Source organism: Mesoplodon bidens (assembly GCF_964165515.1).
Source record: "Mesoplodon bidens genome assembly, chromosome: 3".
Classification (NCBI taxonomy): Eukaryota; Metazoa; Chordata; class Mammalia; order Artiodactyla; family Ziphiidae; genus Mesoplodon; species Mesoplodon bidens.
The window spans coordinates 175,800,311-175,814,959 of record NC_138178.1 but is presented as its reverse complement, the minus strand read 5'-3'; the positions used below and the strand labels follow the sequence as shown (position 1 = coordinate 175,814,959).

Below are 14,649 nucleotides of genomic sequence, written 5' to 3'. Positions count from 1 at the left end.
TTCTCTGATACTACACCAAAACTTGGTAAGTGGTACTTTACTAAAGGTTAGCTACTCTGTGGAATCGTAAATCTTATCAATGAGGGGGTCTCTAATACACGAAAATCCACTGGTGTGTCTTGCACTTTGAACGGCTCTCTGGCCGATGAATGATTTTGTATCATCAGTTTTGGTCATTTAGAAAATACTGGCCTCACTGAATTATGTGTATTCATATATTTTAAATATATTGCCTATCGGACTGGACTGCTATGCTTTTTAAAAACAGAGTTATAGAGAGATAATTCATATATAACACAATCCACCCCAATTCATATATAACACAATCCACCCCTTTAAAGTGTACAATTCAATTGTTTTTAGTATATCCACAGGACTGTGCAGGCATCACCATGCCTCATTCCCTTTGTCGTGTGTATTAAAGATCTAATTCATTCATAACGACACCAATCTCAGCAGGAGAGCTTGCGGCACCCGGAAGCTGAAGCTTGCACTGGTGGATACAAATCTTCCAAAATTCAAAATTTTGCCTGAAAGCTCAAATTTTATCTTTGGCAACAAACACTGTCAATTATTTTCCTTAAAGTGACATTCTAATTTTATTTTGTGAGAAAATGCTCCCTAAATATCCAAGTCTGAATAACCTGTTTGTCAGTCATTCTCCAAGTAAAAATGGTGTTCTGTGAAAAAAGTGGCTATACTATTAGCTTGGTTTTGCTGTCAGTGTTTTCACTATGAGAAAAATGCCAATGCCTGAAAAACAGATTAGTCAATTGAAAAAAAACAAAAACAGATGGTTGACTATATTTTAAAAATGAGTGAAATTAAGAGATAATGGAGTTTATGTAATTTAGGCCTGAGAATTTAGATGCCAGGCGTTTTCCTTCCTGAGTAATTCTCCCGTTCATCCTCACCTCCCTGAACCTAAGTTTCTGAAGTCTGGAAAATAAAAGTCAGGCTAGAGGATCTATAAGGTTCCGTTAATTTCTAGGACTACAGTCTATGATGTATCAAAATACACAGCACACATGAAAAGGTGCTGAACATCATTAGCCAAGAGGGAAACACGTAAATCAAAACCACAGTGAGACAAATACCATATGCTAACACACACACATATATATATATATATAACACATATATATTTAAGAAAAAAAAAAAGTCATGAAGAACCTAGGGGTAAGACGGGAATAAAGACACAGACCTACTAGAGAATGGACTTGAGGATATGGGGAGGGGGAAGAGTAAGCTGTGACAAGGCGAGAGAGAGGCATGGACATATACACACTACCACATGTAAAATAGAGAGCTAGTGGGAAGCAGCCGCATAGCACAGGGAGATCAGCTCGGTGCTTTGTGACCACCTAGAGGGGTGAGATGGGGAGGGTGGGAGGGAGACGCAAGAGGGAGATCTGGGAACATATGTATATGTATAACTGATTCACTTTGTTATAAAGCAGAAACTAAAACACCATTGTAAAGCAATTATACTCCAATAAAGATGTTAAAAAAAAAAAAACAGTGAGATCCTACCTCACACCTACTAGGATGGCTACCATTAAAAAGACAGATAGTAACAAGTATTGCAAATGAGGAGAAACTGGAACCCTTATCCCTGCTGGTGGGAATAAATGGTGCGGCCACTTTGGAAAACAGTCTGGCAGCTCTCCAAAACGCTAAACACATAGTGTTAACACGTCACCAGCAATTCCACTCCTAGGTAAACACTCAAGAGAAATGAAAACATATATGCACAAAAAGCTTGTACATGAATGGTCACAGTAGCATTATTCATAACTGCTAAGTAGCAGAAATAACCCAAATGTCCATCCACGGATGAATAGATAAATAAAACGTGGTATATATTCATATAATGGAACATTATTTATTTATTATTTTTAAAATTTATTTATTTATTTATGGCTGTGTTGGGTCTTTGTTGCAGCGCGCGGGCTTTCTCTAGTTGCGGCGAGCGGGGGCTACTCTTCGTTGTGGTGCGCGGGCTTCTCATTGCAGTGGCTTCTCTTGTTGTGGAGCATGGGGTCTAGGCACGCGGGCTCCAGTAGTTGTGGCACACGGGCTCAGTAGTTGTGGCTCATGGGCTCTAGGGCGCAGGCTCAGTAGTTGTGGCACACGGGCTTAGTTGCTCTGCGGCATGTGGGATTTTCCCGGACCAGGGATTGAACCCATGTCCCCTGCATTGGCAGGCGGATTCTTAACCACTGTGCCACCAGGGAAGTCCCTGGAATATTATTTAGCAATAAAAAGAAGTTCTGACACACGCTACAACATGGATGAAACTTGAAAACATTACGCTAAATGAAAGAAGGCCCCATAGTGTATAATGCCATTTCTAAGAAAGATCCAGGTTAGGCAAATCTATAGAGACATAAAGTAGATGAGTAGTTACCAGGGGTGGGGAGTGGGGAGTGGGGAGTGGGGAGTGGGGAGTGGGGAGTGGGGAGTGAGGGAGGAATGGCAGTAACGGTTAATGGGTATGGGATTTCTTTCAGGGGGATGAAAATGTTACAAAATTAGATGTGATGATGCCTGCACAGTCCTGTGAATACACTAAAAACAACTGACTTGTACATTTTAAAGGGGTGGATTGTATATGTGAATGACCTCTCAACAACTCTGTTAAAAAACATACAGCAGCCTAGTCTAATAGGCAACATATTTAAAAGAAGTAAGCATAAGAAGTATAACATCTATAGAGCTTTGGATTCTTCACAGTAAGTGGGCATTAATGTCTTTAAAAATACTACGACAGGGACTTTCCTAGTGGTCGAGTGTTTAAGACTCCATGTTTCCACTGCAGGGGGCACAGGTTCGGTCCCTGGATGGGGAGCTAAGATCCTGCATGCCGCATGACGCGGCTGAAAAAACCAAAACGAAACAAAAAACAACTATGACAAAACAAAAATACATACACACACACAGACACACACACCAGGCAATCCTTCAAGCAAGTCGGCCGAGTGCCACTTCAGTGGTAAGCACACCAGGGGTGTCCAAAGGGAACTACAAAGGGGCCCACATTTTTTCTACCTGCCCTCCTGGGTCCAGGCACTGCTTGGGGTGGAGGCCTTCTGTTGGCTGCTTGAAATCTGCACCCACTCGCTACTTCTGAGAGGGTCAGAAACCACTGCCAAGTACCATCCCCACCACACGCCTTCTCCTTCATTATGTATCTGTCATCAATGCCCTCTGTCTTTATATAAAACAAAACAACAACAGCAAACAAAACACAAATCCTCTCTGCTCCGCACCGCTCATTCACTCGAGGTAAGGGAACAGCCGTGCTCTCTCCTGCCCTCGCCTCGCTCCAGTCAGAGGACAGAATGAACTGTCTGTCCCCTGTTCTCTCAGTGACGCGGAAAAGCACCTCTTGTGCACATATCTTCATGGGACAGTGTAACTCATCTTGTACCAGATTACTCTCTGCACCTTCTTCCCGCCTCGTGGGCAGTCCTGTAACTCTACCTACATCCCGTTTCACCTTCCTTCACTGCCTTACCTTAACCTAAAATGACACATTACTGGTCAGAGCCTTGGGAGGGCAAAAGCCTTGGTCACCACTCTACTTCCTCACCTGAAAAAGTGCTCAGTGGATGCTCAGGAAGTGTCTGCTATGTGCTTTAGGGGCAAAATAAAGTGCCCAATACTCTGAAGATGGCTTGAATTTCTGGGTGGGGAACAAAGCTAAGATGGCAGGAGGAGAACCTGGTTATTAGGACATGGTTTTAACAGGGAGACAAGAAGTAATGATTATTTAATCTAAAAAAAGTCTCAAGGGCTTCCGGTCTCCTACGTGGTTCTGGTAATGTGCACCGCCTCTGTGAAACGCAAGGGAGAGACTGTTTCAAGCAGGCAGGCCCGACGTGGCGCAAGGGCAGGCCTCTGACCCCAACCCGCCAAGCCTCGCCTCACTGGGCTCCGCAGACTCCTCCCTCCTGGGTTAAGAGTGGGACTCAGGGACTGCTGGCAGCCGAGGCTCCGTCGAAACTGAAAAACCTTCCATACGTGTCATTTAATATAAACTTACGTGTTTATAAATTTAATAGATGACATATTAGTACACGTAATTCAAAAAGAGAATGAATTTAATATATAATAAAGCAGCATTTAAAATCGACTGAGAAAATGGAATGTTTAACACACAATGCAGAGACTAATGATTTTTCAATCATTTTATAAGACAAAGTTATATATCCCTACCCTGAGCCATTAAAGAAAAAAGTTCCAGGAGGATTACAAAATGTACTGTGAACAACAGAATTATGAAAGTGTTAGGAGAAAATATTAGAGATTTTTCTTTGTGATTCTGGGGTTTGGGAGGCCTTCCAGAGTAATTGAGAGTTGAAACCGAGAGGAAAAAAAAAGACATTCCGCAATTTTCCTTAGTCTGAATGGGTGAGGTTTTTGAGGATTTACTGCTCACTATATGCTTGTGATGGTTCTTCTGGTGGGAGTCTGGTGGAGGAACCCAAACGGCTCTCACAGTCCTAGGCTGACTACATGCTGGTTAATTCTGAACTGTAAGAGTTAACAATTATAAATTAATCAGGTTGATCTCAACTTTGGATACAACAGATTGTGAATGCAAAAAGAACACGACTTTCTTTTTCCAAAGCAAACATACTAACGTAAGAAAGAAACATATTTTAGGTCAACGAGTCTAGTCAATTTTGAAATATATAGCTTTGGGGAAAAAATGAGAAACTTAAGGAGTTCAATGGAAATCAGCATTTAAAATTTTATGTTAAGCCACGAGGATTCCCTAGTAACTGGGGGGTACTATTTCAAAAGCAGACAAAACACCAACAATTCAAAAAAACTCAAGAGAAAACTGGAGTTCAGTGTCAAACCTAAGAGTTTTAGTAATGGTATCACATGAAATGTTTCCAGGTGGTAGTGACTGAGGTCACGATGGGACCTGCAAAGGACCTGGAAACAGGAAACTGAGATTTTGGGGCTGAATGAAACCAACGATGAACTAACTGCAGGATGACAAGAGCTGGGTGCATCTCAGCCCATCAGGGTGGACTGTCTTGACACCAGCTTGGTCCCACCACTGTCTTAACTCCTCCCCATCATTAGAATTTTCCTGTACGTGTATGGACAACATGCTTCCTTCTAAATTATGTATGGGCACTATTATATTAATGTTATATATCTTAAAAAAATTTAAAGAGGGTAAGACAGTAAGTACAAATGAAAGTTCTAACATTTCTACCCCACAGCGTAGCTGTGAGGATTAAATGAGTTAACACATGTAGGGCGCTTTCCTACCTAGAAGGTCCCTCACTGTAATCCAGGACATATTACAAAGATTTTCATTCTTCGAGGTACAAGTACAAATTTTTGAACAGGAGGATTTTTTCGTGGCAAGTGTCATGTTAGGCTCAAATGTCTTAGCACAGTCTAAGAATATCAGAGTCCTGTTTGTAACTCAGGTTTGGGACACGCTGGTTAAACCGTAATCACTTACCATATGGACTACTTCTGGGTAAATAGGCTCTGTGATCACATTCCGATTATGGGTGATATATTCTACCATTTCACTTAAAGCAGCTCGTTTTACTTCCTTCCACTTTAGGTCACTTAGTGGATCGGAAACAAAGTCAAAGAGGACACAACACTGACGTAACTTCTGGATAAAAAGCTTCTCTTGATCAGCAGGAGGAACATCTGAAAAGGAGAAAGCAAAGTATATTGACTGCAAAAATGCTTAACCCAGAATTATTGTGAAATACTTTCAAGCTTTCTACTATTTTTATTTCGAATTAATAGAGATTCAAGAAACAAGAGATGGGGCTTCCCTGGTGGCGCAGTGGTTGAGAGTCTGCCTGCCGATGCAGGGGACACGGGTTCGTGCCTCGGTCTGGGAGGATCCCACATGCCGCAGAGCGGCTGGGCCCATGAGCCATGGCCGCTAAGCCTGCACGTCCGGAGACTGTGCTCCGCAACAGGAGAGGCCACAACAGTGAGAGGCCCGCGTACCGCAAAAAAAAAAAAAAAAAAAAGGAAAAAAACAAGAGATGGGGTAGGGGTGAATAGAGGTTAAACATTCCTTAAAGAAAATGAAAGAAAAAAAAAACAGCTAGTCACTGCTCAGATCATATGCTTCATATGATAAAGTTTCTATACTTTCTCTGAAGCCACGTCCAGAGTACTGTTCAAAATAAATTCCTTCTAAATGCCTTCATTCAACAAACATAACCTAGCACCAAGGATCACATGCTGGCACTGTGTTGGGCAGTGGAACAAGAGGCAAAAACCACAGCCCCGGTGCGGGGCGAGGGGCACAGACACCCACACTGCGTGACAGCTGCACACAGTAGGTACAGGTGAGGTAAGAAAAGGTCACAGGAAGGATGCTCCCTCAGGTCTGCTGTTGCTCTAAACTTACAGGGGAAGGGCACCGGCCAGCTGGCAAACAGCAAGCGGCATCAGTGTGGAGCTTGCCCAAACGAGCTGTCACACACATGCTGTGAGGGTCTCCACCATGGTGCCCCACACAAAGCACATCTCCTCCCTCAATGTGGGCTACGGTCAGTGCACATTACACATGATGTCAACAATGTAGAAAGGGCGCAAATGATAATATTACTGAGGGAGGGAGTGCTTACCAGGGCCAGGTGCCATACTAAAAGCTTTATACATATTTACAAAATGTAATCTTTACAATGACATAACAGAGACGAGATACAGGCATAGAGGGTCAGTGCAGGGCTGGAAAGTGATGGAGGTCTGTGTGACTTTCCAGAATTCTGGGAGGTTTGGAAAACTCCAATCTGCCAGTGTGAGCTTGACAGCTTTTTTCGGTGAAAATCAATCAGTGGTGATATTAACGAATAGGATTTATGGACACATTGACTGAAATGTGTCCAAGATCTGCAAAATGGCTCCGAAGATCTGCATGACTCAGTGAACCAGTATTTTCCACGTGATCAATAAATGGTGTTACAGTATCAGTCAAGGGCAAAAGAGCCATTCAAAGGGCAAGAGAGTCCACTGTTTTTTGTTTTTGTTTTTTAAAATGAATGAATTAATTAATTTATGGCTGTGTTTTGGGTCTTTGTTGCTGCGCGTGGGCTTTATCTAGTTGCAGTGAGCGGGGGCTACCCTTCGTTGCGGTGCACGGGCTTCTCACTGCGGTGGCTTCTCTTGTTGCGGAGCACTGGCTCCAGGTGCGTGGGCTTCAGTAGTTATGGCATGTGGGCTCAGCAGTTGTGGTGCACGGGCTTAGCTGCTCCATGGCATGTGGCATCTTCCCAGACCAGGGCTCGAACCCGTGTCCCCTGCATTGGCAGGCGAATTCTTAACCACTGCGCCACCAGGGAAGTCCCAGTCCGCCGGGTTTTAATGTAATAAAGTGTACAGAGAGTTTATTAACATGGCTTCAGATTCCACATTGCAGATTCGTTCAAGAAACTTCTCGTTTGTTAAGTTTTGGTGTAGTATCAAAGAAAATGTCCACAACTATCTGAAAAGCCTATTAAAATACTCCTCCTTTTCCCAATCAGTGTCTTCCTACATTGTTTCAACCAAAACTTGTGGCAACAGACTGAACGCAGAGGCACACAGGAGAATCCAGCTCTCTCCTATTAAGCCAGACATTAAAAAGATTTGCAAAAAGAGAAAATGATGCCACCCTCTCACTAAACTTGTCTTTGTTTTAGGAAATATGGCTATTTTCATAAAAGTGTGATATTTCTGTTAACATGTAATAAGGTTTATTATTTTTAATGAATTAATAAACATACATTTTTTCTGGTTTAATTTCTAGTGTGGTCAGTATCGGTAGCTAAATCCACATAAACAAAAGCTCTCTGGGTCCTACATAGTTTTTAGGAGCGTGAAGGGATCGGTCCTGAGACCAAAGCTGCTGAGCGCCCTTCCCCACACCAGCGGCACCCCAGTGGGCGCCTGGGGGCGGGGCCTGGCGCTCCTGCTTCCACCCGCCTCTCTCTGCCTCAGAGCCCGCCCCAGCCACCCTGCTTTCCTTTCCTGCCCTAACCGCCCCCTCCTGTTTGGGGTTCTTGCTCAGGCCTCCCTCACTGCCTGGTCAGAGAGGACGTACTTCTGGGTTGTCTTTAAGCTCCTACTGCCTTGAACGGCGGCTACCTTGATGGGCACTTCTTCCCCATCTAGCTGCTTTCTGAGGGCAGGTCCCAGGTGATTGTTTCCTGGTTCTCGGTACCCACTAATGCCCAGTGTGGAGCCCTGCAAACAGCAGGCACTCAGCACAGCCACCGGAATGGCCCATTTCCTGGGGAGCTCCCCTAGTTCCCACACTGCACGCAGAGGTCAGCAGTGCACAGCCGGTCCAAGGGGTGAGGATATGCTGCCTGAAGGGTACTCAGGGGACCGTGGGGACCGAACTGTGATCCATAAACATTCTGAGTCCAGGTGACTGGAATCACTTAAATGAGTAATAGTCACTATAATGTTTGGGTCTCTGTACATGCAAATATCCAGCCCTTTTCAATGAAAAGCTCCGTGCTTGGCTTCAGTCCTCACTCAATTCTACACCTCTGCTCACCCTCCACTTTGCCAGGATCATCTTAAATGAGTGCATTTTGTAGCCACACCTTGTATACCTGGAGCCTTCTGGCTTTCTCATGTTCTTGGTGCCGCAGAGAACTGAGAAGCCACATTTACCCCTAAGAGCCACCTGATGATGACTCAGCTGTCACCAAAACACTAAAACAAACCTATTACGGTAAGAAGGAAGAGCAGAGTAAAATATTTTACTTTTTTCATAAAATTTCTATCTAAAATTCTTCTAAAAAGCAAGGAAATCTCAACTTTCTGGAAATTGTCAATTCTCCCAGGGTTCCAGACAGCTAAGGTATTACTGTACTATTTTCGTTTATAGTTTATAAAAAAAAGTTTGTGAGCATAATCTCATGAACTCTTTTATATTTTAAAACCTCATTTGGCTACATTTATAACTGTACTGTTTAAAAAAAAGTATATTATACCAATCAAATTGAATATAGTTGTAAAAATGTTGCATAAGTAGCCCCTATCAAATATTTCCATATGGTTTTTGAATGCAAGTTAATTTAGCTTCTTATTGGTCACCATATTTTAAAAATCTTTACTTTCTGCTGTGTTAACAGGACTGTACCACTGGGGGATAAAAATGAGTGGAGGTGGTAGAAGAATAGGCTTTTTTACCTTTATGTATTCTGATTCTTTAACAGTATGAGTTATTTTTGTAATTAAAAAATAAGCTCCTTAAAAACTATTAAGTTAGCACTGCTAATCTTGAAAGAAGAAAAAAGGTACGACAGAATACAACCTGTACCTGTTCTGACTATCATGTAATGTGGACCAAATGATAAAAACTAACTGGGGGGGCTTCCCTGGTGGCGCAGTGGTTGAGAGTCCGCCTGCCGATGCAGGGGACACGGGTTCGTGCCCCGGTCTGGGAAGATCCCACATGCCGCGGAGCGGCTGGGCCGGTGAGCCATGGCTGCTGAGCCTGTGCGTCCGGAGCCTGCGCTCCGCAAGGGGAGAGGCCACAACAGTGAGAGGCCCGCCTACCGCAAAAAAAAAAAAAAAAAAAAAAAAAAAAAACTAACTGGGACTGACACTGCTGGTATATTACACTTCAGTGTTTGGTATTCAAGAGTGCCTGACTCTTAGGTAATAAAACAGGACCCTGGATTTGACCCAATTCTTACAATTACTCCTATGAAGCAGAATTAAAAAAAAGAATGGATTTTGAATTCTGCCCATGAGTGACACTGGCTTACTTTAATTTTAAACTGTATACGGACTAATAACACCAACATTCTTGTTTCAGGACATATTAATGAGCAGAGTCTTAAGCCCGAAAGAGAATACCAACTAAATAGCACCATATGAGACAAAGTTCTGTAGCCTGTGGGCACTGTCAGGACCCCCGTGACAGGGCTCTGTAACTAGAAAGGGGTGTGAAGAGGACAGCTGCCCAGGACAAGCCCCAGGACACCACCCAGAGGCTCAACACCATATTGAGTCCTCTGATCTAAGAGAAAGAGGAACACAAAAGAGGCGATCACAGTTTTGGCTGGAGAACACTGTTAATGTTAATTAATATATCCTTTTATTATTATTTTTCACGTTAAGAGCTGTAACACTCTTCTACACAAATAATATCACAAGTACCTTATGTTTGTATAAATCTTTTCGCCCCCTCCCCCCTTCCCCAAACTATTTTCACTGATCTGTTAATGTGAACTTGGGATACTTCCCAATTATTTCAAGGTAAATCCTTGATGATACCAGGAGCAAACCATATGGACATACTCATGCAGAACCTGCAGGGGGCTAGGAGCAGAGAAAAGACTCCACCCATGGCACCTGAAGATGAGAACGGATCCTTCTTCTGAAAACATACTTACTAAAGGGAAGCCTGTAATTAATAAGTGATGCAAAGGGACGTTTAACGAAGTTACCTAGAGTGGGGTGGCAGCCCCCGTTTCTGGCTTTGTAAGTGTTCCTGGTCCCACGGTGGAGGAGGGCAGTGTCCTCACAGCAGTGGCACGCCAGAGCAAGCTATAAGGAGTGGACACCTTCCACTGACCCCTGACCTCAGTGAGTGGAGGTGAGCCCTGGGGGCTACCCAAGGTGATGACAGTAGAACTTCTACTTATATTTTCTTCTGCAAAGAATAACAAAGTAAGATGTACTGATATTTAAGATAGGAATTGAGGACTGGAGGTATGTGCTTGAGACTACTCTACTGCCAGTTAAGTGTGACCAAGGGTCTGGAGGCCACTGCTGGGCAGTGGGCAGGCCTTCCCAAGTGAATCCTAAATGACTGAGCATGTCACAGCTGACTCCACAGTGTTTTGAGCATTTGGGCACCTCAATTACGAAGGGACCGATGGACATGACAATAAATTTTAACCACCAAATTGCAGGATGGGACATGATAAGGCTGCATCACTAAACTGTCACTGTATGTGAAGAGGCATCATGTGAACTCTATTTGTGAGTAGAAAAACTATGAAAAAAAAAAAAAGTCAAGCCCACTTCCACATGACACGTCTTGGTGGTGAGGAGAAACATTCCAAGATCCAAAAAGGACCAACTTTCAGTAGGACAGTCACAGAAAGACAGGCCTTTCTAGCACGGAGATGATGGCTTTTCTCAAATAAACACAACCCCAATGAGACAAAAAGCCAGAGCTGCACAAACCACAGGCCCAGAGAACATCACTTGGAGAGATGCCCTCAGAGGCACGCCCGTAAGGGTGGGAACCACTTCGCGCTCACTCATGTACTCTTCTGCTAAGCAGCTAAGGCAGACTGACTTTCAGAGACCCCCGTGCATCCACCGCTCCCCGCCCCCTGCCCTCCCAGCACTCGTGTCACCTTCCTGACAGTATGGGGCCACGAGTCTACGAACATGTGCCTGTCCTGAGACCGCAGACAAGAGACACCACACAAAACTGAAACCAGCGTGCAAACTCTCCAAAAGGAAAGAGCCAAACCTTCAGCTATGGGGTCCTCTTGTCTTTCCAATGTATTTATTCTTAGTACAAAGTGAGCAGGAATAAAGCTGAATCCAATTACTAACAATTTGGAGTAAATTTGGGATTCGTCATTAATATGCACTAACCCACTTAGTTCTATTTTGCATATGAGAACACTTAGCAGATGGCAAGTTTCCCCCACTGAGAACAGTTCGGCGGTGTTACTTTGTTTTTGAAAGTAAAATTCATGCACCATTTTTGAAATGACCATTTCCCCACGGCCTCCTGCGTCTCCTCTGTCCTGGATCAAGTGTCTGCGGACACGAGAGCCCTTCTGCTGCACCATCGCTTCCCTGGGCACCAACACCACGGACCTTCAGAGCCTTACAACGGGCCTTACTACCTGTGAGACTAAGTTCCTTCCCCTTGCTCTGCTTCCTGTCTCGACTGTTCACGGCCCTTCAAATTTCCCCTATCAATAGGGGAAGAACAGAAGTCTTCGCAATACTGAATCTTTCAATCCATGAACATGGAATATTTCTCCAATTACTTTTTTCCTTAAGTGTCTTTCAATAAAATTTTACAATTTTCTCCTAAAAACGTAAATCTAAAAAATAAATCATTTTTTAGATTTATTCTTAGGTATTTATTAAGTTCTGACGCTACTGTAAATTGTACCTTTAAAAAGACTGAAGAATTTTCTAACTGCTGCTGTGATCTAGAAAAGAACAGATTTGGGGTATTACTTTTGTATCTAGCTACCTCGACTCTTATTAATTCTACTGGAGTATCGGCAACTCCCTTCGGTTTTCTGTGTATGCCACCCTCTCACCTGGAAATGCCCACACTGTTCTCTTCCCTGCCTGAGCAAGGCCCTGCAAGCAAGTGGCGAGAGCGGCTCCCTCTCACAGGGAAGCCCTTGCTAGCTCCCCACACATAGCTCCCCACCCAGTTCGATGCTTACGCCCAGACTCTCTAGATAACGCTTCCCAGATTAAGGAGCTGACCTGTAGGCTCAGTGCCACCCCAATCCACATCTAAAAGAGATTTCCGTGAAGTGGTAAGTGACTTCTAAAAGGTATTATGTGGAAAATCAAAGGGTCAACACCAACCAAGACCCTTGGAGAAGAACGGCAGGGTGGGGGGACTTGCTGTTCCAGAAATCTAGACTCACTGGGGAAGCTTCATGAATGACAATGGCCCAGCCCTGTACTGCCACAGAGAACAGAGCCCAGAACAGGCCTGTACAGACGTGGATAACTGATTTAGGACAGACTGGATTACAGAAAAGTGACGAAAGATCAGTCTTTGAAATATGGCGCTGGGACAGAAAGGAAGGAAGAAAGGAGAAAGAAAGGAAGAAGAAATTGGACCACATTCTATGCAAAAATAAAAAATAAGTTCCTGGAGGGTTAGGACTTCAATCTGAAAGATAAAACTCTAATGCTTTTAGAAAATAATACAAAAGAATATCTCATAGAGAGAAGGAAGTAGAGGGCTTCTTAAGACCTAAGAACTGTAATCATTACAAGACGGATATACTGAACTATACAAAATCCAACATTTTCCTCATCGAGACACCACAAAGAATGAACAGACATGTTACAGAGTGGGGGAACTATTTAATACATATAGCCAATGAATTAACGTCCAGAGTATGTAAGCATTTCCAATAAATCAGTAAGAAATATTCAGAGTACCAACAGAAAAGTAGGCAAACGTCTTAACCAAGCACTTCATGAATATACCCCAAAGCCTAAGCACTCGTGAAAGGCTGTCACTCATTAACGGCTAGAGGAATGCAAATTAAAACCACAATGAGAGGGACTTCCCTGGTGGCGCGGTGGTTGAGAGTCTGCCTGCCGATGCAGGGGACACGGGTTCGTGCCCTGGTCCGGGAAGATCCCACATGCCGCGGAGCGGGTGGGCCCGTGAGCCATGGCCGCTGAGCCTGCGCGTCCGGAGCCTGTGCTCCGCAATGGGAGAGGCCACAGCGGTGAGAGGCCTGTGTACCGTAAAAAAAAAAAAAAAAAAAGCCCACACACCGCAACAAAGAGTAGCCCCCACTCGCTGCAACTAGAGAAAGCCTGCGCGCAGCAACGAAGACCCAACACAGCCAAAAACAAACAAACAAACAAACAGAAAAACCTACAATGAGATATCACAGGACACCCAAAAGAGTGGCAAAAAGTCTGAGGAAACCAAGTTGGGAGGAGCTGTGTTCGGCTGGAGGTCTCACACTGCTGGGCAGGGCTGCGGGGCCGGCGTCATCAAGGACAGAGGCAGACAGATGTGCCCGTGAGCTGGGAACACAGGACCTTCCAGGAGCTGCAGGGGTGCCTGGTAGGGGTGCTGGTTACAGGAATATTCGCTTTCTAGTTATTCATTACACTTTTTAGTTGTTACATACGCGCTGTGAGTTACATTACAAATTAAAAAGGCCCCAGGATCCGTGCCTACGGCAAAAGCCCCTCAAGAACACTTAAGAACACACAGTGAGACGTGAGCCTCCTTCCTCCACAGCCACCCTCTGCCTCCGACTCTCCTCCCAAAAGGCAAGCGCGGCAGCCGGCGCCTGGGTCTCCCAGAGCCGCCCAGCACGCACACTCCAGGCACAGGTATACGTGGCGTCTCCTCCATGACAGCTTTAGGGGAACAGACACCGACAACCTCCAAACTAACCTCCATCTCCTTGGGACACGGACACACACGATCCCAGCACATTTCCTAACGTCCCTCTAGGCAGTATTTGTGTGGAAGAATTTAAGCTCTGGGTATCTTTTTTTTTTTTAATTGAAAAAATTTCCCAATCCAGATGAAATCTAAGTGATCTCTAATTTTTCTAATTACATAAGGTTTCTCCCTCTTCCTCTCTTTCTCTCAGAGAGAAGATCAGCAATTATGACTCCAGATGTATAATGTAAAACTTGTGGTAGGACTTATCAGACCTCAAGCATCTGGTAGGAAGCAGAGTAGGCACCAGCCTTGAACACATGGAGCCTGTATCGTAAGGAATTAATTCAAAAATGTATCCAACATACACAGGCCAGGCACTGTACCAGGCATGGCAATACACAGATAAATTTAAACATGATACCTGATCTAAAAGAAAATAACAACTAAAGCATATAAGAAGTGTACTGACGTGTGAGGTGTGATGGGGCCTGGGG

General features: G+C 44.2%; 1 protein-coding gene across 9 annotated transcripts in view; it reads right to left on the bottom strand.

Moving 5' to 3' along the window:
• The window catches only part of PPP2R5C (protein phosphatase 2 regulatory subunit B'gamma), a 133,806-nt gene that overhangs the window by 47,001 nt on the left and 72,156 nt on the right, over positions 1–14,649 (bottom strand). For 7 of the 9 annotated variants that reach the window (XM_081230331.1, XM_081230333.1, XM_081230334.1 and 4 more), the window contains one exon: positions 5,495–5,694. The exons of the other annotated variants lie outside the window; for them this stretch is intronic. In XM_081230331.1, the coding sequence (XP_081086457.1) occupies positions 5,495–5,694 (200 nt within the window). The remainder of the gene's footprint in view (positions 1–5,494; positions 5,695–14,649) is intronic. 9 annotated transcript variants of the gene reach the window in all.